Genomic DNA, 25,558 nt, shown 5'->3' on the forward strand with positions numbered 1-25,558 from the left:
GGGGCCGAGCCCAACCCCTGAAAAACACCTGAATTCAATGATATGGGGGGGTGTCCCAAATCATATGTCTTTTGTCTTGCATTGTTTGCACATATTAATAGGTTAATTTTCACTTTTTAGCCCTTAGTTCTCTTTCGTCTTAGGTAGTTCTGTGTCTTTATGTAGCACCAGGGTCCTAGAGGACCACTGTTTCATTTCACAGTGTATTGCATCAAGTACATATGCTCGAAATGACAATAAAAAGTTCTTGACTTGAATTGACGACTATCTGGGGATTTTTTCTTTTGGGGTGGGGGGGTAGTAGTGGGGGGATGGGGGGTTGCTGTACTTGTTTTGGACTGTAAACTCAGCTCTAAGTCCTGGTTGAGCCTGGTCACTCTGAGCTCAGCTCCTGGTATCTTGTCTCTGTATCACTACTTTTTAGGTGGGCATGGGATTTAATGAATCCTTTTTATGTAAGTATATAATCTTTATATTGTATGTTATTTGCATTTTATAAGGACATACCTGGTCCGGCAAGTTTCTGATGGGTCTTTGACACGGATGAATCTGATTGGCTAAGCTCTCGAGGGGCGGGGTGAAGCCACTCAGTCACCCTGCTTGTTTGACTAGCTAGTCAGTGCCTTTAGTAGACTACCACGGACATGTTAGACTGTTTAGTCCGCGCTATATTTCTGCAGAACAATTAAACACTAATCGTATTATATAGGCAATAAGGTAAGTAATGACTGGTTTCCTTTTCATTTTACAGCATATAGCAAGAAAAAAGCCGTTGTCAATGTTCGCTAAATCAAAGCTTTTACTAGGTGTCTGCTTTGACAAGCAGGGCCATATCCCAAATGGATAGGAAATGATTATGTAAGTGAACTAGGTAGGGCGGGGACACAGTGGTTTCTAAACGCTATGTAGTGTAGTATGAGATTACAGAGGGAGCCATTTGGGATGCAGCCATTTTTTCCCCGGATACGGTGTAGCTTGCTAACTAAAGCTGTCAGAATCGAGTAGCTGAGACTAATGAAAATGTTCATAATGCTTCATGAAGTGTTTCTTTGCTAAATAGGAACAAAAGAGCTCATGAATCAAAAACATTTTAAACAATTCAGCAGGCGGTGGTATCCATTCATGAAAGTATTTACATATACGTTGTATTGTTTGGTCACGTGAGCGACGCAGAACATGTACTAGCATCTGACTGTTTTCTCCTCCAGCAGAAAAGAGCAGAGTGAAATGAGAGCCGTTCTGTTGTTCCTCTACATCTCTACATCAGTCCCTGTGATCAGAGGCACACTCTCAAAGACAGATGCCAAAAAACTCAACAAACTGCAGGAAGCTGAGGTGAGGAGTCTGTTTTTCTTGGGGTAAAAAAAAGAATGCAGGGGCATTAAGGAGGGCAGTCATAATAAAGTGTGGTCATGGTTCAAGTGTGTGCGAAAGACGATGTCATTATATTTTTGCTCTCTCTCTCTCTCCCCCTCTTCCCTTCCCTCTTTCTCTCTCTCCCTCTTCATCTCTCTCTCCTCTCCCTTTCCCCCTCTCCTTCTCTCTCTGTCTGCCTGTCCTTCTCTCTCTGTCTCCCTCTCCTTCTCTCTCTCTCTCCCTCTCTCCTTCTCGCTCTCTCTCTCCCCCTCTCCTTCTCTCTCTCCACCTCTCCCTCTCTCTCTCTCTCTCTCTCTCTCTCTCTCTCTCTCTCTCTCTCTTTCTCTCTCTCTCTCTCTCTCTCTCCGCCTCTCCTCCTCTCTCTCTCTCTCTCTCTCTCTCTCTCTCTCTCTCTCTGTCTCTCCCCTCTCCCTCTTCCTTCCTTTCTCTCTTTCTCTCTCAGACAGCTGAGGCGGAGCAGCCGGTGCAGGAGCGGGGTTTAATCGTGACAACTCCCCAGTGGAGGGATATAGTGAGAGAAGAGAAAAGATTTTGCCCTCAGACCATATCAAAACGTCACTTTCAGGGATCAGTGCTGGGTTACATCACGCCGGTAAACTTTCTGTTCATGCATTCCTGCATTTCATACCCCTAAAGTCAGCTTTCCACTATATGATGATCTCTCTGACACCGAGGAAAAATTGTGAGGTGAGATCCGCAGAGGATCGTCTCGCACAGTGTGAAAAGTATATTGCTCTCAAAAGACAGTGAAAACTGCTCTGCGAATAATCTCAGCAGTGAATCACCTGGAATATATGGGATTTCAGCTACTATTTTGAGTGATATGTTTATTATTATATTATTATGTTCAGAACAAGGGGGAAAAAATCCAAATGATTGATATTGACTGAATATTTTATACTGTCTTATGACTGAATGTTAAACTGAACTATACCCAGGTTTTATTTACACCATATCCCTTTAATCTCATCTGTAAGTCTCCATTTCTTATTTCTCGTCTCCTACAGTGGAACTCCCATGGGTATGACGTTGCTAAGGTTTTCGGGCCTAAGCTGACCTCCGTGTCTCCGGTATGGCTCCAGCTCAGACGCAAAGGACAAGAAAGCTATCATATCACCGGCCTGCATGACCATGACCAGGGTAGGTGCATCTTAATCTCATATAGCTTTCATACTGTTACTCTACCATGCTGAATGAACAACAGTGGCATGATGTGTCTTGTAACAGGTTGGGTCAAGGCTGTGAGGAAAGCAAACAAAAAAAATAAAATATGTAAGTATGTTTAAATCTCTAGCTTCATAAAAATGTCTCTCTTGTTTTTCTATGATACCGTACTAACCTGTCCTACATTGTTTTGTAGTACCTCGCCTGTTATTTGACGGCTGGTCTTATCAGGACTACATGAACGTCCTGGACAGTGAGGATGAAATTGACGAGATTACAAGAGAAATCGTTGAAGTGGCAAAGGTACGTTGTGTCATTTGTGTGTGTGTGTAATTTTTCATTACAAAGAATTCATTGAAGGACTGATCCGTTCTACTCGGATATGAAAATTTCTAATCACATTTAAATCCATTTTTCATTCAGTGTTGCTCTAAAGCAAGTCTGTTTTCACTGCTTACCGATAATGGCAACAATAGGAATTCATCTCTACCTAAGGAGAGTGATGCGGCAGAGCTTTAGTCCTTTAGTTTTGTTCAGCTGTCAACTTCTCATCTGTAAATTCTGATCAAAAAGCAAACCTTCAACTTTCATGCTAATAAAAATATCAGCTGCTGTGCTTGTTATCTCGTAGGCTGCTTTCAAGGATAATGCCTTGTCTAATTGCATGGCATTCAGTCCAACGGTTACCTCTCTGGTGTATTTTTTCATTCATATGATATGTCATCCTTTCTGTTTGAGATTGCCTTTCCATTTCGTTCCTATTTTTAGGAATGAAATGGACCTTTGTACAGTACTTGCAATGGAGTTTGGAGGTTTGTACAGTCCTGCATGCTGTGTATTTATCTCACTGTGATTTTATTTTATTTTGATCGTATTGTAGGCTGAAAGTTTCGATGGCTATACTCTGGAACTATGGAGTCAGCTGGGAGGAAACAAAAGAAAGTCAGTCTGGGTTTTTTTTTGTGTGTGTCTGTGTGTCCTTCAGAGAAAACAGAAGCAAAATACATGTCTCAGTTAGATTGTGTTAATGCATAGTCAGCATTCTGTTAAAGACATTAGCAGAAGCACATGGTTGAATGTGTGCTGTGCCTCTTGTGTGTGATCCAGGGAGCTGATCCACTTGGTTACACACCTGTGCAACTATCTGAAGGCTCGGAAGCTTACCTGCATTCTCGTCATACCTCCAGCTATCGTTCCTGGGTAAGTAATAACCGTATGATCACTCACCCTGCTAATAATCCTGCCTTTTACTGCCGTGATGTTGCCTTCATTGGTACAATGACACCTGTGCATAAAATGCAAAAAACAAAAAACCAACATTTAAAAAGCCTTGTATGACTCTTAACAAGAACAAAACCTATGAAGTACTTTGAATGAGTTTAATCGCTGGTTTCTTTCTGTTTTTCAGGTCAAACCAACCAGGCATGTTTGGAAGAGAAGACTTTGAAAAACTGGCTCCTGTTGTTGATGCATTCAGCTTAATGACCTATGACTATTCCAGTCCGGGCAGGTTAGCACACAATACACACACACACACACACGTATATACAGTGTGTGTATATATGTGTGTGTGTGTGTGTGTGTGTGTGTATATATATATATATATATATATATATATATATATATATATATATATATATATATATATATATATATATATATATATATATATATATATATATATATATAATACACACACCAATCAGGCATAACATTATGACCACCCGCCTAGTACCGTGTTGGTCCCCCTTTTGCTGCCGAAACAGCCGTGACCCGTCATGCACTGTGTATTCTGACACCTTTCTATCAGAACCAGCATTAACTTCTTCAGCAATTTGAGCAACAGTAGCTCGTCTGTTGGATCGGATCACACGCATCAATGAGCCTTGGCTGCCCATGATCCTGTAGCCGGTTCACCACTGTTCCTTCCTTTTGGGGTGACCAGGAACACCCCACAAGAGCTGCAGTTTTGGAGATGCTCTGATCCAGTCTATCCGCCATCACAATCTGGCCCTTGTCAAACTCGCTCAAATCCTTACACTTGTCCATTTTTCCTGCTTCTAACACATCAACTTTGAGGACAAAATGTTCACTTGCTGCCTAATATATCCCACCCACTAACAGGTGCCATGATGAGGAGATCATCAGTGTTATTCACTTCACCTGTCAGTGGTGATAATGTTATGCCTGATCGGCGTATGTATATATGCTTATAGACTTAACTGTGGAAATTATGGATTCATTCTGCTTAGTGTTTGGTTTATGTTGTGTGTCGGTGCTGTAGACAAGGCCCTAGTGCTCCACTGCCCTGGATGAGAGATTGTGTGCTGCAGCTTGCACCACAGAGCCAGTGGAGGCACAAGATTCTGCTGGGCCTCAACATGTATGGTCTCGACTTCACTGCCAACGGGGGGGCTGAACCCTTGCTGGGGTCTAGGTATGACCTATGACTTTTTAGCATCAAAGCTATAATACCTATCTGTGTGTGTGTGTGTGTATGGGAGTGAGCAAGTGGGTGCTTTCTTTATTCTGTTCTTTGTCTCTTGTAGGTACATCGAGCTTCTGAAGGATGTCAAACCAAAACTTGTTTGGGATGAGTATGCAGGAGAACACTATTTTAATTACAAAAGGTTAGACATACACACAGGAGACCATCTCATCACATCTGAAATGTTCCTGTAGTTTTCTTTTGGTTTCTTATTTTTCATTTTGACCTTGTAATGAGGCAGATTTTAGGTTAAAATTTTATACTAGCCACCAGCTTCCTTCTTTAGGTCCATCAGTGGGTTGGAGTTAATGGATACATGAAGACCATTAGCTTTTAGTTTTTTTGCTCAGTCTGATGTTACTGTAAAACTAAATACAGAAGGAAATTTCTCAACACTACGTAACCCTGTGGCTCCCTTCTTTATATTTCAGAAATTCGGTGAAGCATACAGTCTATTATCCAACTCTGAAGGTAAGAATGACTAATCCCCTCCCTAACCCTATTACGACAAACACGGTTAGAACATCAGCTCAGTTACATCTATGCTTCTTCTCTCCCCCGTTGGCAGTCTCTCCAGCTACGAATTGCACTGGCAACAGAACTGGGCACAGGAATCTCTGTTTGGGAACTTGGCCAAGGCTTGGATTATTTTTATGACCTCCTGTGATTAGGACACACAAAAACCTAATTCCTTCTTCCAACCACTGATGGTTTACGGTACATTGGTATTTGTGACAATGCCACTGAGCATGCCAATAAAATTATTTTTATTGTTTTAAAAAATAAAAAAAAAAAGGAAAAAAGCTAGTGTACTTGTGTGAAATTTTATTTATTCATTCATTCATTCATTCATTCAAAGAAATCAATGACCATATACGTTTCATCAGCATTCTTTAACTGCAGGGTATGTACAATACTGTAATTAATGCAATTTCAGTAATCACTTCTTTATGATATTTCACCTCAAGGCAGGATGCAATCACAGATACTGATGAATTATTGCAATATTTATATTTTGAATAATAATACACACTGTAATTTACACTGCTTCACACGGACACCAGGCTACAGTTCCTAAATGTATAAACAGCTACTAATCACTGGACTGCTCAAATTTAACACTGCACTGCTTTTGAGGTAATTTTCCAGGTAACTTTTTTTTAGCAATCTGGTACTCTATACTTGGTAAACTAGATGTTTTTTAGTCTTTTAGCAACTTAAGTTCATTCCAAACTACTACACAAAATATAAATTCTAAATTCTCCAGGATGTCTGCCATATCTTTAATCATCTCCAGGGTCTATTCATTGATTGGCATATATTGATTATATTACGACAAAATTGATTTCAAAAGCGGGAATGTTTTGAAGTGATTGGTTTCCCTTCAAAGTATCCCAGTATCATTGGTGCTGGGCATCCGGACAGGCAAGGGATTTTACCTGCTGTTAAACAGCAGGATCAGGTTGTTGACTGCAGCTGTGGTGGACTGAACATTCTGACCGGTCACTAGGTGACGGTCCAGGACCACATGCAGTGCATCTTCTTGACTGGCTGCAACATACAACATCAGTTCTGTTAGTATAATAAATAACAACTCATGAAAGTGTTTGATGCCCATAAGGATGGAGCACAGAGGTCCTGCAAACTCGCCTGTGTAGGATCCGCCATTGTCTTTCACAAAGTCTTCTACAATCAGAGGAAGGTTGGCAAAATCTGGGGAGCGCACCAGCTCAAACACAGAGGGCTTTGAGAAAGAAAAGCGACATGAATAATGACTGAAATGTTCATTATGTCCATCTGACGGCTCATTTGTTGCATCCTAAAACTTACTCCAGTCAGGCTGTATCCATTAAATATCCATTTCTGTCCTTCTATGGCACAGCAAAGTGCAGAAACCCCCTGTCCCACAGCACACACAGGCTCTGAAAGATACAAACACACACACACACATTCTGTCATGCTCAAGTGACTGACCAATCATCGTGTCCCAGTTTCATCACTCTTTAAGAAATCATGTTGCACAATGACTGATACGGTTTGTACTGGACAGCAGGGTGTCTTACTCTTCTGAGAGGTGAAGTGTGTGAGGATGCGTGCCAGTGAGCCACTGTGAGCAAGGTCCTTTAAAGCTCCTGGGCAGTCTGGGATCAGGAGAGCCTGGTAGCGGGCACCTGCAGTGTAACATATAAATCAGTGCTTGTGTAATACAGAAACAGATGAAAAATAATATAGTAGAACATTACAATTTACAGTGTCTTGCACAAGTATTTTATCCCCTTTTCAAGTGTAATAACCTGGAATTTAAATGAAATTCTGCACAATTATACACTGTATTGCCAAAAGTTTTGGGACACCCCTCCAAATCATTGAATTCAGGTGTTGTTTTTCAGGGTTTGGGCTTGGCCCCTTAGTTCCGGTGAAAGGAACTCTTAATGCTTCAGCTTCACACCAAGACATTTTGGACAATTTAATGCTCTCAACTTTGTGGGAACAGTTTGGGGATGACCCCTTCCTGTTCCAACATGACGGCACACCAGTGCACAATGCAAGGTCCATAAAGACATGGATGAGTGAGTTTGGTGTGGAGGAACTTCACAGAGTCCTGACCTCAACCTGATAGAACACCTTTGGGATGAATTAGTGCAGAGACTGCAGCCAGGCCCTCTTGTCCAACATCAGTATCTGACCTCACAAATACGCTTCTAGAGGAATGGTCAAAAATTCCCATAAACACACTCCTAAACCTTGTGGAAAGAGTTGAAGCTGTTATAGCTGGAAAGGGCGGGTCATCTCCATATTACATTCATGTGCATGTAAAGGCAGTCATGTTGGAACAGGAAGGGGACATTTTGTCCAAAATGTCTCGGTATGCTAAAGCGTTAAGAGTTCCTTTCTCTGGAACTAAGGGGCTAAGCCTAACCCCTGAGGGTATTCGACTGTTTAAGCATTTTATTGTGGTAAAACAGACAAAGTGAGGTTGACCATCAATAGATTCCAGTTTGGCAGGAGTGGCATATGGTTTGACGCTGAAATCCTGAACCCATCGAGCCGAGTTTTCATCAATGCCGACGAAGTCAATAGTTTTGCCCTGTGAGAGGGAAGCCAAAATAAAGTATTCATGATGAGGGCCATTCAATAGGATGTGTAGTAAATACTGTAAGTGTATTCTCACCCCAGGTGTAGCTGTTTGCAGGTTAAACACAGGACTACAGAGAGAGAAACACTGCTGGAAGGACCGCGCTGAGACCCCTGTAAATACAATAGTATATCTCATTTGATATATATCAAATTATATATATATATATATATATATATATATATATATATATATATATATATATATATATATATCAGAGCAGTGACAGCTTGATGGTGCTCGGATTTGAACTCCTAACCCCTAAATATTAACCCCTATATATATATAGCATATTAAACACCATAATATTAAATCTGACCCACCTTGAGGCGATGCACTGGCCACAATAAGGCACGTGGGCTTGGATGTCATTTTTAATGTTTACACTGGTCCTCACTGCTGTAAAAACAAACCTTACTAACGACCTCTCAAGAGCTAACAGCCGTGATGACAGAATATAAGGTACATTAATAAAGGAAAAGTCAAGAAAGGCACGCGATTAAACAAAACAAAAAAAGGAAAACAAGCTTTATTCATCAGCTACATAATACTGATCATTACAGGATTGTGAATCTGCCCACTAAATGTTCCCTCTCGAAACTAGAGTCACAGCTTTAGTTCCGCTTACAGAACGCAAATGGAAAGCAGGAGACATAAGCTTCGTCTTCGTCGCTTTTACTGGGACATTCAGTGGGATGTAGTGAACTATTAAAACCAGAATCATGCCCTTAAAAAAATGAAGTATGAAACACTAAACACTATTTTTTTTTTTTGCGGTCCCTGTCCTGCTGTAAAGTAGCTGAAGGGACACGGCCACTAGGTGGCGCTGCGGTGTAAACATGGGCTGATTTTCAGTCACGTGATTTGGAGGGTTGTTTCAAAGCACTCTAAACATAATACACACCATGTACTTCATATATATATATATTGATTAATATTATACAATATATAATGTACAATATATATATTCACATAACACAAAAGCTTTCATCCAAACAGAAGGATCCAATCCAAGCATACATGTGATTTTTTTGTTTTGTTTACACGGTTATACAATATACACAGATCAGGTATAACATCATGAACATCTTCTCATCATGGCACCTGTGGGATATATTAGGCAGCAAGTCAACATTTTGTCCTCAAATTTGATGTGTTAGAAGCAGGAAAAATGGGCAAGCGTAAGGATTTGAGCGAGTTTGACGCCAAGGGCCAAATTGTGATGGAGGATAGACCACCGGATCAGAGCATCTCCAAAACTGCAGCTCTTGTGGGGTGTTCCCGGTCTGTGGTGGTCAGTATCTAATAAAAGTAGTCCAAGGAAGGAACAGTGGTGACCCATGACAGGGTTATGGGCGGCCAAGGCTCATTGGGGAGCGAAGGCTGGCCCGTGTGATCCGATCCAACAGATGAGCAACTGTTGGTCAAATTGCTGAAGAAGTTAATTCTGGTTCTGATAGAAAGGTGTCAGAATACACAGTGCATGATGGTTCAGGGCTGTTTTGGCAGCAAAAGGGGAACCAACACCAACATCAGGCAGGTGGTCATAATGTTATGCCTGATCGGTGTACAGTCCAACTCAAAATGACATTGTTTCTTACAAATGTTTCCTGGTATTAAAATTCATCTCGGTTTGGTACCAGGTATCAAAACACAGGCCGAGCCAGTCAGGTTTGGTAAATGGAAATAATGCGACATCATAAACAAGTTGTTTTTAGGAAAAGAACACAACAGTGAAGTGAATAGAAAAACTAAAATCCTATGTATTTACTAATGGAGTCAAGTAATAAGGAAGTTAGAAAAATAGCTTAACATCTGGCAAAGATACTTCACCAGTTTGATCAGCCTGGCCTGTGTTTTAGAAAAAAGCTGGTAGCTGGTCACACCAAGCTGGATTTTTTTAAAATCAAGATAATCTTTACAGTAGACAGATATATGGGAACGAATACAGTCAATGCAGCATGTGAAATAAAGTAGCTGATGCAGAGAATACATCTTATCCAATCACTATCATGCATTTCAAGGCTATATCAAGTACAGGCCTGGATGAACCAATATCATATGATGATCCAGTATAATAAATCAGATTGGTTCTTCATAGACCAAACAATAAGCATTTTTCAATCATTCACATACTTTTCCTTTTCAAAATGACTGCCCTGCAGCCAAAATATATTGTTATGGTCTGCTGTCCTTCACCATCTTACACAAAAATATTTACATTGCATAGCAGCAGGACAGGAAAGTCAAGGCAAAAGTAAAATGCATGAAAACGGTGTGTGTGTGTGTGTGTTTGGTACATGATTTGAGTACGAGATGCAAGATCTTTAGTAAGGCTCTTCTTTCAAACTTCGATACAGACAGCAGGTGAAGAGCATTCCTAAAATCTTCAGAAGAAAACAAAAACGAAAACAGATCATGGAATTAGAATAATGTATAGGAAAAATGCCAAACGTACATATTGATTTGGAACAGCTGTTGGCATTTCTTACCTGTAGGAATGCAATCCCAATACCCACACCACCTAGAATCAACAAGTGCTGAAGAATAAACTCCTCTAATTTAGAAATGCAGCCACCCTGAAGACGAAAATAAAACATTTTCAGAGATCTACAAACCTGTAATACTGTCTGCAAAGGTACTCAGTGAAGTCCTGCAACAACCAAAAGGACTGCTGAGGTTTTAGAAAACATTAAAAGTTTACACTGAAATGTGGGAACAGTTTGATATCTTATTGACTAAACCCAATTCAGTCTGATATTGAGTAACTGGTTAAACAATTTGGTTTGGTCACAGTTAGGGCATCTTTGGCGCATATTACTACTGAGGTAAAGACTTTAAAATGTACCTGCTTACACTACAGCTGTCACTTTGGCACATAACTGAACCTTATGGTCTAACATCCATCCATATTTGACCTGGACCGTTCTGCTATCTAGGTTTAGACCACAGCGCTGTTGAATTCTCGATTCTGATTGGTCAGGAGGTGTGAATATGGTGTAGATGGAACTATTTATAGCTATTGTAGAGTAAGTGTTAACGGGAACAGATTCTGTCCTCAAAGTTGATGTGTTAGAAGCAAGAAAAATGGGCAAGCGTAAGGATTCAAACGAGTTTGACAAAGGGCCAAATTGTGATGGCAGATAGACCACTGGATCAGACAATCTCCAAAACTGCTGTTCCTGCTCTGCAGTGGTCAGTATCTATCAAAAGTGTCTTTTAAGTCCTGTAAGTCCTGTAAATTGCAAAGTGGTCCCTCGCAACTTACAGGACTTAAAGGATCTGCTGCTAACATGGTGCCAGATACCACAACACACCTTCAGGGATCTAGTGGAGTCCATGCCTTGACAGGTCAGGGCTGTTTTAGCAGCAAAAGGGGGACCGGTACGCTATCAGGCAGGTGGTCATAATGTTATGGCTGATAGGAAGTGCACTATATATAGAGAGAGAGACAAAGTGCTGTTGTATAAGCAGAATAACCCTATGCTGTATAACCCTATGTGCTATTATAGGAAAAAACATTCCAATCCCTTGACAACTTTGCTATACGACGTGCCCCGGAGTGTTTTATTCCTTATATCTGACCCTGTTTTTGAAGAAAGAGCTGTGTATAAGCCACACCTCTACTTTGTAGATATTCGATGGGTGGTCTCTCCTTCCGCAGTTAAACGTAGGTGTCTTGCAGCAGCTGTCAGGCACGAGCCGCCTGTCAGCAAACATGTTTATCCAGGGTCCCTCCTGCCAATCTGCTGAGCTGTTACTGCCACAGCACTTCAGCTGTTCCACAGTACAGAGAGAGCGTGGGAAAACAGGGAGAATTCAGGCTGCTATTTTGACAACATTTGGCAGAAGACAAGCGATTTAATCTTCTTTTAGGTCATCATGTCTCATTTTGTTTTTGGCTTCTTACCCAAAGGGCGGAGAATCTGATTCATAAACAACTATTAAAGACTACACCATCAAATTGTTTCTTTTCTAAACACATACAGAGCGCTTCAAGACTCAATGTAAAACATGTGCCTTCATTTCATTATGAAGCTATATTCTTATACACTGTAGTTATTCTTACATCCTGTTGGAGTTTGTCCACAGCTCTGGTGATGTGCTCCTGACCAGGCTGCTGGTACTTCTCCACCATGGTCCTTTTCAGGTCTGCGCTCAGCTCATCATTCAGCTGGACAGAAATAACCAAAGCCACTAAGCCAAATATAAGAAACTGAAAGCCTTTGATTTTATATTGAGTGTGGAGCTGATGTGAGAAGTAAGGTGGATGAGTATAGTGTGATTGAGAGGGAGAGGCAGTGTGGTCGGGGTTTACCTTATAGCAGAAAGGGAAACACTGCAGGAAGAATATGGAGAGGAGGAAAGAAAGGGTTTATAAACAGGGTGAAAACACTCGAAAGATGAAGACGGCATGCAGACACACAGATAGATTTCAGAAGTCCAGGCGTATAGCATGCATCCGTAACTGATGTTTCTTTTAAAACGGGAGTGCTGTTAAAAGTTATGTGAAGCACGTGACATAATAAAGCTGGCACTGTGATTGCTGTGATTGAGCATTACTGAAACATCAATCCGGGCAGCATGGTGGCTTAGTGGTTAGTGCTGTTGCCTCACAGCAAGAAGGTCCTGGGTTAGAACCTCTCTGTGTGGAGTTTGTTCTCCCTGTGTAGGTTTACTCTGGTTTCCTCCCACAGCCCAAAAACATGTACATTAGGTTGATTGGTAATTCTAAATTGCCCATAGGTGTGTGTGTGGTTGTCTGTCTATATGTGGCCAAAAATATTCTTTCACTCTGTGAGACCATGCTAAATTTATCAAATAAACTTGATGGTCCACTCCTAGTCCTGCGCTTTCTTAGATCTCACTTTTGTGCTGATACCCAACATCAGAACCACTGATCAGGGACTAATTTGAGAGAGTATAGCATTGTTAAATCATCAACTTATGCAAATTGCCATAAACACAGCAACCTGAAGCTTCCTGACCTGCTGAAACTTGTCCAGATCTACAATTATAAATGAATCAGACTAAATCCTCAGGTAGTATTTACATGCAGCTTGAACAGTTTTCTTGAAGCCTGGAGTCTAGCACAATTTAGTGAGCTTTAAAACAGCTGATTCAGCTCTTTTTTTTTTTTCTTTTTTTTTTTTAAAGACCATTGAAATCACTGAACTGTGCTGGACTCTGGACCTCCAAGACCTGTGGTATAGATTTTCTTAGACATTTAGTGGAAAGATAAAAGTGCAGAAACTTGGCACGAAACAAGAAGCACAGCTGTGTGGAAACTCAAGCACAGGTTGAGAGAAAGCCTCCTAACTGCAGATGAAGGCAATGGAATCAAACACAATACAAGAATGAAAGGCTTGCCTCTTGATAATACCAATAGGCCAGAACTCCAGCAGTGATCTCCAGCAGGAATATCAACACCAGCAGTACAAAGAACTGCAAAAGGAATTTCAGGGAAATATAAAAGTGTATAAAGTTAACAATAATTACGACTGCTGAAGGAAAGAAACTAGGTAATGGGTAACAACACAGCAAATAAACAATACACAATATTCATTTTGATGGAGATAAATGCTGTAAAATGAATGAGAGAGAGAGAGAGAGAGAGAGAGATGTTACCAAATTTTATATACAGGAAAGGGGAAATGTGTGGAATGGAGAGAGAGAGAGAGAGAGAGAGAGAGAGGGTGAGGTGGGATGGGATGGGATGGAAAGGGAGAGAGAGAGAGAGAGAGAGAGAGAAATAGGTGTTACCAAAATTCAAAATTCTATATACAGGGAAGGGTAAATGGTAAATGTGTTAAATGGAGAGAGAGAGACAGACAGACAGAGGGAGGGAGGGAGACAGAAAGAGTGAGAGAGAGGGGGGGATAGATGTTACCAAAATTCAAAATTCTATATACAGGAAAGGGTAAATGTGTTAAATGGAGAGAGAGAGAGAGAGAGAGAGAGAGAGTGGGACAGAGAGAGAGAGAAATAAGAGTGTTGAAGCAAAAATCTCCATACAGGACAAACATTAACATGAACTAAGGCTGGCTAGAGCAGTACATTCACATAACGCTCACACACCTCCCTACACCTCCCTTCCTGTTTGGAGACTTTTACTCATTCACTCCCCTTACACATCTCCCCTTCGTTCCTGGCATTGCCCCCTCCCTGACTCATGCCCACCATTCCTCAGCTGTGACTCAATCTCCCACACGGGTCTTAAATATACACACCTCTTTATTTCAAATTTTCACAACAAAACACATTCATAGTCACTCAACAGGAAACCACCCAGATGCATAAACAGCATTCAATAGCCTTTACTGTACTGCAGTTTTAGTTCCAATTTTCCACCAGCATATTCATCTGAAATGAAAAGGCCAATCCTCCCTGCAGATTCTTTGGATATTATCCAGGGGAGTGTTATGGCAACTCGTCTAAAAGATTTTCCAAAAACATTTTTGGGTGGCAGGATCTAGGGCAGTGTTTGTGATGTATTCTTTGGTGTTTTGCCAAAAGGCATGTGCTTTAACTGCCTTCTCACATGGCATATCACATGGCACATAGTAGTCATGATGTTCCGAGTGTCTGATGAGGATTTAAGCGTATTTAACAGCACTGGCTCTGTTTATCCAGACCCACACTGGAGCCATTTCATCACTGTCTGGAAAAAAGCTCTTTGGGCCCATTCTTTTTTTTATATCGTCCAGCCTAATGCTAATGGTAAGTTATGCAACATGCTTATAAATGACCACATTATGTTTTTTTTTTTAACTCACCACTATCAGAAGTCTTTTGTTCTCCTTAATGGTGGCACAGCAGCCAAGGATTCCAGTGAGCATGACAACAGCTCCTGCTGCGATAAGGATGTAGGCAGTGTTTGGATATGTACTGGAGGACAGCAGACTAATGTAGTCACTCTTATCCACTAGAGTCCAGAGTCCCACTGCCATCACAGAACCCCCAGATAACTGAGAAAGAACAAGAGGGAGATAGACTTCTTATAGCATCTTAAGGAAATGCTTGGATCCAGACCGGATATAACCCATTCAATTCACCATTCCTGTCAACCACTATAAAACTCTCTCACATGGTCAGAAATAAGTGTTTATTTTTATAACAAACTACCTATAATGAATGTCAATAAGATATATATATAAAAGAAGAAAAGACTGACCCAGAAAAGCAGATTAAAAGTGAACAGAAGGTATTTGAGGCATACTGTCCCACAAGAGTTGGTCTTTTCCTCGTCAGCCATAATCCTGGGAAAGCAGAATCAAAAGACAAAACACATATTTTAAATAACTTTGCTGAGATCTGAAAACATTGAACTGTGCTGAGACATGAACGAGACACAATTTCCTTTTCCAACGCATGTCCTACACTACATGAAGAAAAAGATTCTGTCGAAAATCGGTCCCTCTCGAGAAACCTTAGAACCCTGAGAAGGCTAATTTCCATTACAGAAAGGTTTCTAGCAGAATTAGGGAACCTTTAAACATTCTAAGTCTTCTTTCTTGTACCACTTTAACGTCTCAAAGGAAAAAATATTTACCATGAAAGAAGATTTATGTGTACAGAAAACAACCATGAAAGGCATGCAGACCGTGCAAGACCATATAATGAGAGAACATGGTGTGAATATCGCTTCAGCTGCTAGAGGCTGTAGAAAACTTTAACTAGCAAACATTAATAGAAACAGACTGACTGCAAAAAGTGAGTGATTTTGAGAAATGACATGCAAAATAAAATAAACCTTTAGCTCCATGTAAGCAACCATCACTTCTTTACAAGTAAGGCCTCATGTATGATATGCGTACTACAGAGAATAAACTCACAAACAACACGATCACTAGAGGGTATCAAAATAGATTCAACAGGAAGTTTGCAAAGACAAGGGTAGCATGTGTTGAAATGTGATTAGACGGTGGAGCGGGAGTCAGGAAGACATGCATGAAATATATAAAATTACACTGGGACATTGGAAGATCATGCCACTTGTTGATGCCACTTGATCGTACCAGCTGGTTTGTTTGATTGCCAATAAACGTGAATCCTTCGTGAATTTTTCCGAAGTTTTGATTGAGATCAAATATATATATATATATATAGCATTACTTTTGTAGTTACCTTTTGTGAACTAGCCTAGGTCAATGTAGGTTGGAGAAGATATCCATGATGCTTTTCACCATGCAGAAAAATCTGATGTTATCTTAGAAAACAGTGAATCCCATCCCATTTAGTGACAACAGACACTGGCTAAAAGTATACGGATTCTAGATTTATTCCATCTTTTTTTGTTATAATAACCTCCATCCTTCTGTAAAGGTTTGTGTTCATTCAGTCACAAGATCATTAATGAGATCATTGATGACACTAACGTTTGGCTGAGGAGGTCAGGGGTGCAGTCATTGTTCCAGTTTATACAAAGGTGCTCAGTGGGGTTGAGGTCAGGGATCTGTGCAGGACACTTGAGTCCAGGCTTGACAAATCATGTCTTCATGGAGCTCACTTTGAGCAAAAGGACATTGTCATTGAGCCTCTTACTTTCAAGGAAGGGAAACTTTCGGACAGACCCACATACTTTTGTAGTAAATAGTGTATATACAAAAGTGGTGAATCTTTGATCCATCCAAAATGCAGTCAATATGAAAACATCATCCTCGGGCATTCCTTTTTGATTGGCCTCCTGACATGAATATGTGTGTGTGTGTGTGAGAAAGAGTCAGATGTTTACTACCCTCTGGCCCCTATCTGGCACTCAGAGACATATCTGTCTGAGTAACACTATCCTGCAGTGAGAAATGAGGTAAGTCCTATAACAGTCCCTATAGAGACAAGACCACAGTGACTCAGACCACATCAGAATTTGACACCTGCGCTTATCCTGGCTTAATCCATCACGGCCACTTATTCCGAGATCAAAGACTGAAGTATAATGTGCTAAAGCTGATTGTTTAAACAAAAAAAAACAAACAAATTATTTTATTGAACAGGTTGACTATGAATAAATGGTAATCACCTACTATAGTATTTGAACAGAAACAAAACAAGATGGAATCACACCGATCATCTCCTGGACATCTGGGATGACATTAGGTCTAATTCACAAGAGATTAAATTTGATTATACAATAAATTTGATAAAAGTGAATATATATCCAGCTTTTGGTATGCAGGCTCAAGAAAGTCAGGCTTAAAAAAAACAAACAAAGTGCATGAGCAGGATAATTAAACATTAAACTTTCACCAGGCTGTGTGGTCTAAAATAACCAGAAGTGAATGACCATAATAATAATAATAATAATAATAATAATAATAATAATAATAATAACTGAAGCGTAATTTTCTTGTTTAATGCCTAATCTGTGTGAACATGAGGCTTTACTCCACTTTATAAACTTAGTATTCACAGCAAGTGTGATTTATGACGTCAGGCATGGCAGTAAAGTCGAACCCCTGCTCAGATAGTTTTAGGGTCTCTCTCTCTCTCTCTCTCTCTCTCTCTCTAATTCCCTCTCTCCCTTCTCTCTCTCTCTCTCTCTCACACACACACACACACACACACTCACACCGGAATGTTCGCTATCTGTAATTCATTACCGATAGGCGGACACCTGGAGCATGTCTGAGAATAAACCAGCGATTAGATTATACGCAAATCTTTTTAATAAAATAAAGTAAAATAAATAAATAAAAGCACTAAACTTGATCATAAGGGACAAAACACAACCCAAACAACACTGTTCACATGACTTACAGCTGACTTCCACAAGGTCATGATTTTAAAAAATGAAACAATAAAAACGTAAAATTAAATAAAACCAATAGAAACAAAGCTGATAGAATATTAAACAGAAAAGAAATTCCCTTACCTGCTGTAAGTGTAAACACCAAACTGAAGCTCTTTACAAATACACCACTTTGGCTGTAGAAGACTTTCGGACTGCTGTTAACGGTGTGTGTTTGTGTGTGTGTGAGAGAGAGAGAGAGGGAGAGAGAGAGAGAGGTTGTCATAAGGACACTCAGGGGGCGCGGGCACGCGGCGGGGGCGCGCACAAACCAATCGCCGGGCATTACATTACTGGAGGTGGGCATTAAAGTGAAATTTCACCCTTTAAAAAAAAAAGTCGACATAAAACAACTACTTAAAAAAGAAAGCCGTGGTGCATATTGTTAAACGAACAACTATTTCTGCTTCAGAATGTGATGAGAATGACCATAATGCTAAAAATATGTGTTACTCACCATGACAGTACAGCTACACTGATCAGGCATAACATTATGACCACTAACAGGTGACTTGACTAAGACTGATTATCTCCTCATCATGGCACCTGTTAGTGGGTGGGATATATTAGGCAGCAAGTGAACATTTTGTCCTCAATGTTGATGTGTTATAAACAGGAAAAATGGGTAAGCGTAAAGATTTGGGCGAGTTTGACCAGGGCCAGATTGTGATGGCTAGATGACTGGATCAGAGCATCTCCAAAATTCTTGTGGGGTGTTCCCGGCCTGCAGTGGTCAGTATCTATCAAAAGTATCCTTCAAGTCCTGTAAGTCCTGTAAGTTGCATCTTACAGGACTTAAAGGATCTGCTGCCAACATCTTGGTGCCAGATACCACAGCACACTCTTCAGAGATCTAGTGGAGTCAGTGCTTCGAGGGGTCAGGGCCAACACAATATCAGGCAGGTGGTCATAATGCTATGCCTAATCAGTGTACATTTGGCTTCTGATTTTTACATGCAGTGTTGATAGCGTACATGGTGATACCTAGACAATATCTTAATCCAGGTTCATATTAACAAATCAACAAACATAACATTTCTGAAGCAGAGAAGCTTGATTATTGAAAATGGTGACAAACCTGAACTGAAAACATACAGTAAATGATTCTAAAGCAGTAACTGTTCTGTCTTGATCAGGGTCACGGTGGTACCTGAACCTATCCTGAGAGCACTGAGTGCGAACCAGGGATATACACTGGATGGGACACCAGTCTGTTGCACTGAACCGTTCACACACACAGTCACATCTAGCAGTTTACCGGCATGTTTTTAGGAGGAAACATACATGGACATGGGGAGAACAGAACACCACACAGATAGTAACCCGAACTCAAGATGAAACTAGTGACCCTGAAGTCACGACCCAGGAAAGCTACGCACTTCCTGGTGGTCTCTAGAGATCAGCCTACTAGCCTACTATAGTAATATACCACTGACAAAAGCCTGAAAGCATAACTATCTTTCCTTTTGTCCAATTTACTCCTATACTTGACATTACCAGGAAGCCCTAATGGTCTCCTTGTATTTATGTTATTTAGATTTTTTGAAAAATGCAGGGTTTGGAGGTCTGAAAGTGTTTCTCATCAGGGCTGCACAGTGTGATCACTGTCTAGACATGCTGTATTATTAAAGAATTGTTTAATATTTATTGACAGGGAGGATGTTCACATGTTCACACTAGCAAGTGACAAAGCATTTTGTTTTCTATATAGTCTCTAAGGTACATGGAAATGCATCATTCACTATATGGTATAAAAGAATCAAAGGGAGGTTGTAAAAATGTTATGAACACTCAGAGATATTTCCAAAATGTGACAGACTCTCCTTAAAAATAAGATTCTGGGACTCAAATGAAATGGTTAACTATTTTCCTGAAAGGTTCACTGACGACCAATAGATCCTGTAGGCAATGATGTACATCTTCTACATTTGCACTTTATGATCAAAAGCAGAGTGCTCTAAAACAACCTTGAGTTTAAGCTAATCTGCCCCATAAAACTGCACCGGAAAGGCATATGATGTTTGATATGCATCTGGAGATTTATTAAAATCCCTGTAGTCAAAAGATTGTGAATACTACAGACCTTTTAAATAACCCACCTTTGCTGGCATAAAAGGGACAAACCCCGATGATATTTAAGTGGTACACTAATTATTAAATGGATGTGATTGCATAATTAATAAATAAATACTGTTTCAACACAGCAGGTCTTAAACCAATAAAACCATTAGACTTTTTGACCACAAAATAGACTAACCTTTGCTTGTTACGTTGCTTAGCAACCCAAACTCAATACTACATTTTTTGGTATAAGAATTGTTTCTTGTGAATATAATAATCAAATTTATGCATTTTTTTTTATTTTTGCAAGACATATGGCTGTGTGCTACAGGAATTCTTGCCCAAGAACACCCTTACCTGTAATATAATAACTGTAGCACATGCTTATTGCTTTAATCTAACACAATCTTCTGTAAAACACATCTGTTAAGTGTTATAGACTGGACCGTCATGAAAATATGTACTCACACATCTCTACACCCACAACTAGTTTCCTTTGAATTAGAGAGCCAAGTTGAGGGAAGTGTAAAGTTTTCCATTCTGTGATAATGACTAAACGTAAACCGTGTGATTATTTATAGATTGAAGGAAAGCTAAAGGCAGCTTGAACAGAGCGTTGCACAGATGGTCAGCACTGCAGCACCATGTGATCACTGGTGGATCAGTCTGTGTTATGAGCCTTAGTAACCCTATATCTAACAAAAAAAAATGTATTTTTCCCTGTGAACACTTGTATGAGACTGAGGTTTACTACATAGCCAAAAGTATGTGAACACCTGACCCCACATTTGTTCATTCCAAAACTACGAGTGTTAACTTTGCCCTTTTACTGTTGGTATAATCTCCCTTCTTTTGCGAAGGCTTTCCACTAGATTTAGGAGCGTGGCAGAAGGCATTTATGATCGTTCATCCGTAAGAGCATTAGTAAGATCAGGCAGCGATGATGGGAGAAGAGGCCTGGTGGCACAGTTGGCATTTCAGTTCATCTCAAAGGTGTTCAGTGGGGTTGAGGTCAGGGATCTGTTGCAGGACATTCAAGAACTTCAGCTCCACTTATGGCAAACCAACACTTCATGGAGCTCAGTTTGTGCACAGGGGCATGGTCATGCTGAGGCATGTTTAGGACTTTTAGTTCCACTGAAGGGAAATTGTAATGCTACATATCCGGACCATTGTGTAGTTCCAACATTATGGCAAAGGTCACATATGGGTTAAGGTGTCCACATATTTTTGGTCATCCTTGGGCCCAAACCAACATCTTTATCTACTATTTTAAACCATTACTGTGGTGAGTAAACATGTAAATAAGCTACAAATGAAGATCTGATCATGGGGCTGTTTATATAAGGCTACTCCAAAGATGGGGTTTTAAAACATAGTGGATTTAATTATATTCACAAAACATCATTTTGCAAATACAAAAAAAAGACATTGTATTTATTTATCTCTGATCTGTATGCCTAGAGCACAGTCTGATATCAGACAAAAAAATAACACGCATTCATCAAGAACAGGGTGGTCAATCCTGCTAAGACAGGGCAATAAAGTTCTATGAAACATAAGGGTTATACTCACTGATGTCTAAGCTTGTTAAAAAGTTAAGAAATTAAATACTGAGCAACTCTGTGCTTATTTCTGTTTTGAGTTACTAAAAACAAAAGCTTGTGGGGAAAATAAAACTCCAGACAGATGAAGGGTCCTTAGTTTAGCCACACGGTATTAAGCTGTGTCTGGTTCTTGATGCTGGTGTCCATTTTGAGCACTTCTCTGATGGCCATGGTGGCGTAGGTAGATGGAGGGAGGGAGAACTCCATCTTCAGTGCCTTGTATTTACCCTCTAGTCCATCAGCATGGGGTTACAGAGACAAAAGAATAACAAGAAGAAATATAATCACATACAGTATAAAAAAAAGCACAAAGAACAGCGATTATTACAGATCCCAGGGGAAGGTGCTGCATAATTTATGATATAACCAGAGCTCCCGATAATGTAACAAGAAGAAAATCTTAGCTAAGAGAAAATAAAAAACAGAATTTTACCACATAAAAAATAGAGTATGTTAGAGGACAAGATTTTCAGTGGGTCAAAAGTCTGGTGTAATGATTACGTAATAATACACCGAACAGGCATAACATTATGACCACTGACGGGTGACATGAATAAGACTGATGATATTCTCATCATGGCACCTGTTAATGGGTGGAATATATTAGGCAGCAAGTGAATATTTTGTTCTCAAAGTTGATGTGTTAGAGAAGTAGGAAATGTGGGCAAGCGTAAGGATTTGAGCGAGTTTGACAAGGGTGTTCCCAGTCTGCAGTGGTCAGTATCTATCAAAAGTATCCTTTAAGTCCTGTAAGTTGAGAGGTGGGGCCCTGCTAACATCTTGGAGCCAGATGCCACAGCACACCCTTGAGGGATCTAGTGGAGTCCATGCCATGACGGGTCAGGGCTGTTTTAGCAACAAAAGGGGGGTCAACACAATATTAGGCAGGTGGTCATAAAGTTATGCCTGTTCAGCATATACAGATACTCCTTTTTTATCTTCATTGTTTCTGACACAAGCACATGGCTCACAAGGCCACATCTTATAAATTCACATGTCAATAAACATGTCTTTAGAAGTCTCTTTTCTGTATCAGTGAAGTACAAGGAGAAAAAGTACAACGGTCAGTGTTGACAACCACCTGTACAACCGTGACAACTGGACTAAAATTACTGACCTGTCAAATAAACTGGTGCTGGTTTGTTTTCCAGTTTCTCTACATCTGTGTGGACCAGAGGCACTTTAGGGTCATCATAATGAATCAGCTCCCTTTCAAAGATGACCAGGCAGAGAGAAAGTGAGTGAGTGAGCAAGAGAGAGAGGGAGAGGAAAAAAAAGAGACAGCAACTTCAACAAATCTGTTGCATCACAAACTGAGTTTATTCTGATGTCCATAATTTCATGGCATAAAAAACAAAGAAGAGAAATTCCACTGACCAGCTGACATCTTTAGGGCATATGAGGATACGGCGGTAAGCTCCAGCCAGTGAATAATCACGTACTTTATGCCTCATGTTATCGATGTCCAGATTATCGGCCGCCAGCATGTCTCTGTAGCCTTTCCCCACTGCCGCACAGAATGCACATGAGCGGCGAGTTGAAATGCAGGCATTTACTAAATACAAATCTAAGCTTTACATAAGGAAAAACAAGACAATATTGAAGAAAAGACTGTAGAAGAAAGGGTGAAGGTTTGTGCGCTGACTGACCGTCGTGTGTGGGATAGATGACATCAAATCCAGGTAGTGGCATCACAATATCATGAATGGAGTGCTTATCAGCTTCCTCTGCAGTCAGGATGTGAGCAGTGCCTGTAAGACAAAAGCACTAAAATGACACAAAACACCATCATTAAACACTAACCTATGAAAAAATGTGTCTTATTCTATTTTTTTAACCACCAGACAGCAGTATGACATATGAATACTTCATGGCATCAGGGCTATAGTACATGAGCAGCAAGCTTTCAAATCACTGCAGATCCATTAATACACTTGAACCACACCTCCTTTGAGTATCAAGTCTCCCTCCACAGCTTTAAGGCCATAGGCATCCACTCTCCTGCTGACCATGGTGTTCCACACAAAGCTCTGGTAGCTGTGGATGTACATGAGCCTGTTGTTGCGAGGGATCTAAAGGGAAAAATGAATCAAGTGTCGAAAATTAACAGGCAAAACATCTGGGCTAAAGATGACATTAGGATAGACTGAGATAGTTATAAATATGCCAATCAGACATAACATTATGACCACATGCATAATATTGTGTTGCTGCCAAAACAGCCCTGACCCACTGTGGCATGCACTAGATCCCTGAAGGTGTGCTGTAGTACGCTTGCTGTAGTACGCTTGTCCATTTTTCCTGCTTCTAACACATCAATTTTGAGGACAAAATGTTCACTTGCTGCCTAATATATCCCACCCACTAACAGGTGCCATGATGAGATGATCGTCAGAATTATTCACGTCACCTCTCAGTGGACATAATGTTATGCCGGATCAGTGTATAGCATCTTTGATACTCTCGAGCATTTTATTGGGAACGCTCGATTGGCTAATAATTGCATGAATGAGTCAGTATTTCTAATAAAGTGCTCAATGAGGGTACACGTATTGCTGACCACATGAGGTGGTCAGCAATACACAGGCACAAAAAAAAAAAAAATCAGGACAAGAGTAGACATCTAGAATCACACTAAACTCAACTGTGTTATGTGTTAATTAGTATTAGTATCAATAACTGGCCAGAGCCTAAAAATCAAGACCTGTGTGTGCCTGTGTACACACATTTCTTCATTTAGTATAGTGTATGTGTGTGTGTGCATGCTTACCAGTCCAAACGCTGTAATGATGTTCTTTTTTCCATACTTTGACAGGCCTCTCAGCAGCTGTCCCTCTACACAGCGTTTTACAGGCAATTTCTTCAGAGCTGCTTCAGGATCTTGGGTCTGGGCCCATTCCTCTCTACACTTCACCAGATAGCCCTTCTCCGCTAATGTCAGCCATTGTGTGTGTGTGTGTACAAGGAATAAAGAGAGCGAGAGAAAACGGATGAGATACAGAAAGGTGACAGTGTGTGAGAAGGAGTGAGCCAGAGAGATTCATTAATAAAATATCATTTCACTTTACACAATTGGTGCTAAAGCTAGAAATCCAGAGATAAGCACACACCCCCAGGCCGTGGCTTTAGGATCAGGTCCATCACTTCAGTCCAGTTGTTCTGCAAGATGGATCTTGAAGTAAAGAAAAGTGTTTACAGAAATTAGACAGGCTCTGATGAGTGTGTTATTAGAAAGTGTTTAAGTCTGTGTGTTTTGCTTAATCAGGTGCGTTTTTACCTGCCAACCTGGTGTGTGGGTACAGCTGTAGTGCCAAAGCGCTGCATGCCATAATAGTTGATGAAACCTGTGTCCCTGAGTGATGTCATGGCCTGTTCCACCTGTTCCTCAGAGCCCGAGATGTTCCTGCAAATACAAAAAACGTGACGAGCTGTTACCTTAGCAATGTTCAAAATGATGTATGTTGGGGCTGTGCCTCGAGACCGAGACTTGCAAAACGTAATACGATCATTTTTAACTGTCAGAAACAAACGGAAACGTCTCAACATGCAGAGAAGGAGGGGGTTAGGGTTGGATCTGAGAATCCTTACAGCTAAATATTCATGAGTTGAATAAGGGATAATTCTTTGAGCAATTAGATTACGATCATAGTCTGAAGGCACGGATTACGACGCTCCTCAACAAAGCTAATTTGAGTGTACAATAGGACAATGTGCTACATAAACAGTGGGTGTGTTGTCATGTGCAAAATATGATAAAGGATATACAGTGTCTGTGGGTGTCTGAGATGAATGTTCAGATCCTGGAAAAATAAAGCGAATGAAAAACCTCACCTCACCACACTGCACCCCAAACCCCCCCCCCATGTTTGCATGTACTGAAGCCCTTCCATAAATCAAGCGCACACAAACTAAAAGTACTAAAATAAAGACAAGTTATT

At 40.4% G+C, this 25,558-nt stretch overlaps 4 protein-coding genes across 9 annotated transcripts in view; 1 reads left to right on the forward strand and 3 right to left on the reverse strand.

The window, feature by feature from the left end:
• Positions 1 to 578: 578 nt before the first annotated feature.
• chid1 (chitinase domain containing 1) lies at positions 579 to 5,802 on the forward strand. Of its 2 annotated transcripts, none has more exons than XM_058408338.1 (13): positions 579 to 717; positions 1,209 to 1,335; positions 1,820 to 1,969; positions 2,385 to 2,517; positions 2,605 to 2,649; positions 2,738 to 2,844; positions 3,422 to 3,483; positions 3,649 to 3,741; positions 3,950 to 4,051; positions 4,826 to 4,978; positions 5,091 to 5,171; positions 5,461 to 5,500; positions 5,598 to 5,802. In XM_058408338.1, exons 2-13 carry the CDS (start codon positions 1,228 to 1,230, stop codon positions 5,694 to 5,696), a joined length of 1,173 nt encoding a protein of 390 aa, XP_058264321.1. In that variant the 5' UTR covers positions 579 to 717; positions 1,209 to 1,227; the 3' UTR covers positions 5,697 to 5,802. The 2 variants fall into 2 exon arrangements, with proteins under 2 accessions (XP_058264321.1, XP_058264320.1); XM_058408337.1 differs by having other exon boundaries at positions 1,212 to 1,335.
• A 45-nt stretch (positions 5,803 to 5,847) lies between these two features.
• Positions 5,848 to 8,628, reverse strand: gatd1 (glutamine amidotransferase class 1 domain containing 1). Its single transcript, XM_058408340.1, has 7 exons — positions 8,489 to 8,628; positions 8,202 to 8,278; positions 8,012 to 8,117; positions 7,093 to 7,200; positions 6,860 to 6,951; positions 6,680 to 6,773; positions 5,848 to 6,580 (listed from the first exon to the last, which is right to left on the reverse strand). Exons 1-7 carry the CDS (start codon positions 8,535 to 8,537, stop codon positions 6,465 to 6,467), a joined length of 642 nt encoding a protein of 213 aa, XP_058264323.1. The 5' UTR covers positions 8,538 to 8,628; the 3' UTR covers positions 5,848 to 6,464.
• A 445-nt stretch (positions 8,629 to 9,073) lies between these two features.
• cd151 (CD151 molecule) lies at positions 9,074 to 18,176 on the reverse strand. 2 transcript variants are annotated; one of them, XR_009206539.1, is made up of 9 exons: positions 18,037 to 18,176; positions 15,340 to 15,424; positions 14,942 to 15,133; positions 13,536 to 13,610; positions 12,235 to 12,339; positions 11,787 to 11,942; positions 11,483 to 11,598; positions 10,658 to 10,744; positions 10,529 to 10,552 (listed from the first exon to the last, which is right to left on the reverse strand). XR_009206539.1 is itself a non-coding variant. In XM_058408339.1 (8 exons), the coding sequence occupies exons 2-8, from the start codon at positions 15,418 to 15,420 to the stop codon at positions 10,493 to 10,495; spliced, it is 756 nt and encodes a 251-aa protein (XP_058264322.1). In that variant the 5' UTR covers positions 15,421 to 15,424; positions 18,037 to 18,176; the 3' UTR covers positions 9,074 to 10,492. The 2 variants fall into 2 exon arrangements, 1 of the variants encoding a protein (XP_058264322.1); XM_058408339.1 differs by lacking the exon at positions 11,483 to 11,598 and having other exon boundaries at positions 9,074 to 10,552.
• Positions 18,177 to 21,354: 3,178 nt separating this feature from the next.
• The window catches only part of pus7 (pseudouridine synthase 7), a 31,194-nt gene continuing 26,990 nt past the window's right edge, over positions 21,355 to 25,558 (reverse strand). For 3 of the 4 annotated variants that reach the window (XM_058408672.1, XM_058408670.1, XM_058408673.1), the window contains exons 10-17: positions 24,898 to 25,023; positions 24,731 to 24,792; positions 24,391 to 24,551; positions 23,566 to 23,692; positions 23,270 to 23,371; positions 22,998 to 23,127; positions 22,738 to 22,829; positions 21,355 to 21,850 (exon numbers count right to left, since the gene is read on the reverse strand). In XM_058408672.1, coding sequence (XP_058264655.1) covers positions 21,714 to 21,850; positions 22,738 to 22,829; positions 22,998 to 23,127; positions 23,270 to 23,371; positions 23,566 to 23,692; positions 24,391 to 24,551; positions 24,731 to 24,792; positions 24,898 to 25,023 — 937 coding nt within the window. In that variant the 3' untranslated portion in view covers positions 21,355 to 21,713. The remainder of the gene's footprint in view (positions 21,851 to 22,737; positions 22,830 to 22,997; positions 23,128 to 23,269; positions 23,372 to 23,565; positions 23,693 to 24,390; positions 24,552 to 24,730; positions 24,793 to 24,897; positions 25,024 to 25,558) is intronic. The other variant, XM_058408671.1, reaches the window with a different exon arrangement.

The sequence above is a fragment of the Hemibagrus wyckioides genome, linkage group LG14, assembly GCF_019097595.1.
Source record: "Hemibagrus wyckioides isolate EC202008001 linkage group LG14, SWU_Hwy_1.0, whole genome shotgun sequence".
Lineage (NCBI taxonomy): Eukaryota > Metazoa > Chordata > Actinopteri > Siluriformes > Bagridae > Hemibagrus > Hemibagrus wyckioides.

Excerpts from the sequence above, each read along its gene's own strand:
- cd151 (XM_058408339.1), bottom strand. The coding sequence starts at position 15,420 with ATGGCTGACGAGGAAAAGACCAACTCTTGTGGGACAGTATGCCTCAAA. Across the intron at positions 15,134-15,339 it reads CTTTTAATCTGCTTTTCTGG|TTATCTGGGGGTTCTGTGAT; the intron begins GTCAGTCTTTTC and ends GTTCTTTCTCAG. Across the intron at positions 11,943-12,234 it reads TGGACAAACTCCAACAGGAT|CTGAAGTGCTGTGGCAGTAA; the intron begins GTAAGAATAACT and ends ACTGTGGAACAG.
- chid1 (XM_058408338.1), top strand. The coding sequence starts at position 1,228 with ATGAGAGCCGTTCTGTTGTTCCTCTACATCTCTACATCAGTCCCTGTG. Across the intron at positions 1,336-1,819 it reads ACAAACTGCAGGAAGCTGAG|ACAGCTGAGGCGGAGCAGCC; the intron begins GTGAGGAGTCTG and ends TTTCTCTCTCAG. Across the intron at positions 5,172-5,460 it reads CACTATTTTAATTACAAAAG|AAATTCGGTGAAGCATACAG; the intron begins GTTAGACATACA and ends TTTATATTTCAG.
- gatd1 (XM_058408340.1), bottom strand. The coding sequence starts at position 8,537 with ATGACATCCAAGCCCACGTGCCTTATTGTGGCCAGTGCATCGCCTCAA. Across the intron at positions 8,279-8,488 it reads GGCCAGTGCATCGCCTCAAG|GGGTCTCAGCGCGGTCCTTC; the intron begins GTGGGTCAGATT and ends TTGTATTTACAG. Across the intron at positions 6,952-7,092 it reads ACACTTCACCTCTCAGAAGA|AGCCTGTGTGTGCTGTGGGA; the intron begins GTAAGACACCCT and ends TGTATCTTTCAG.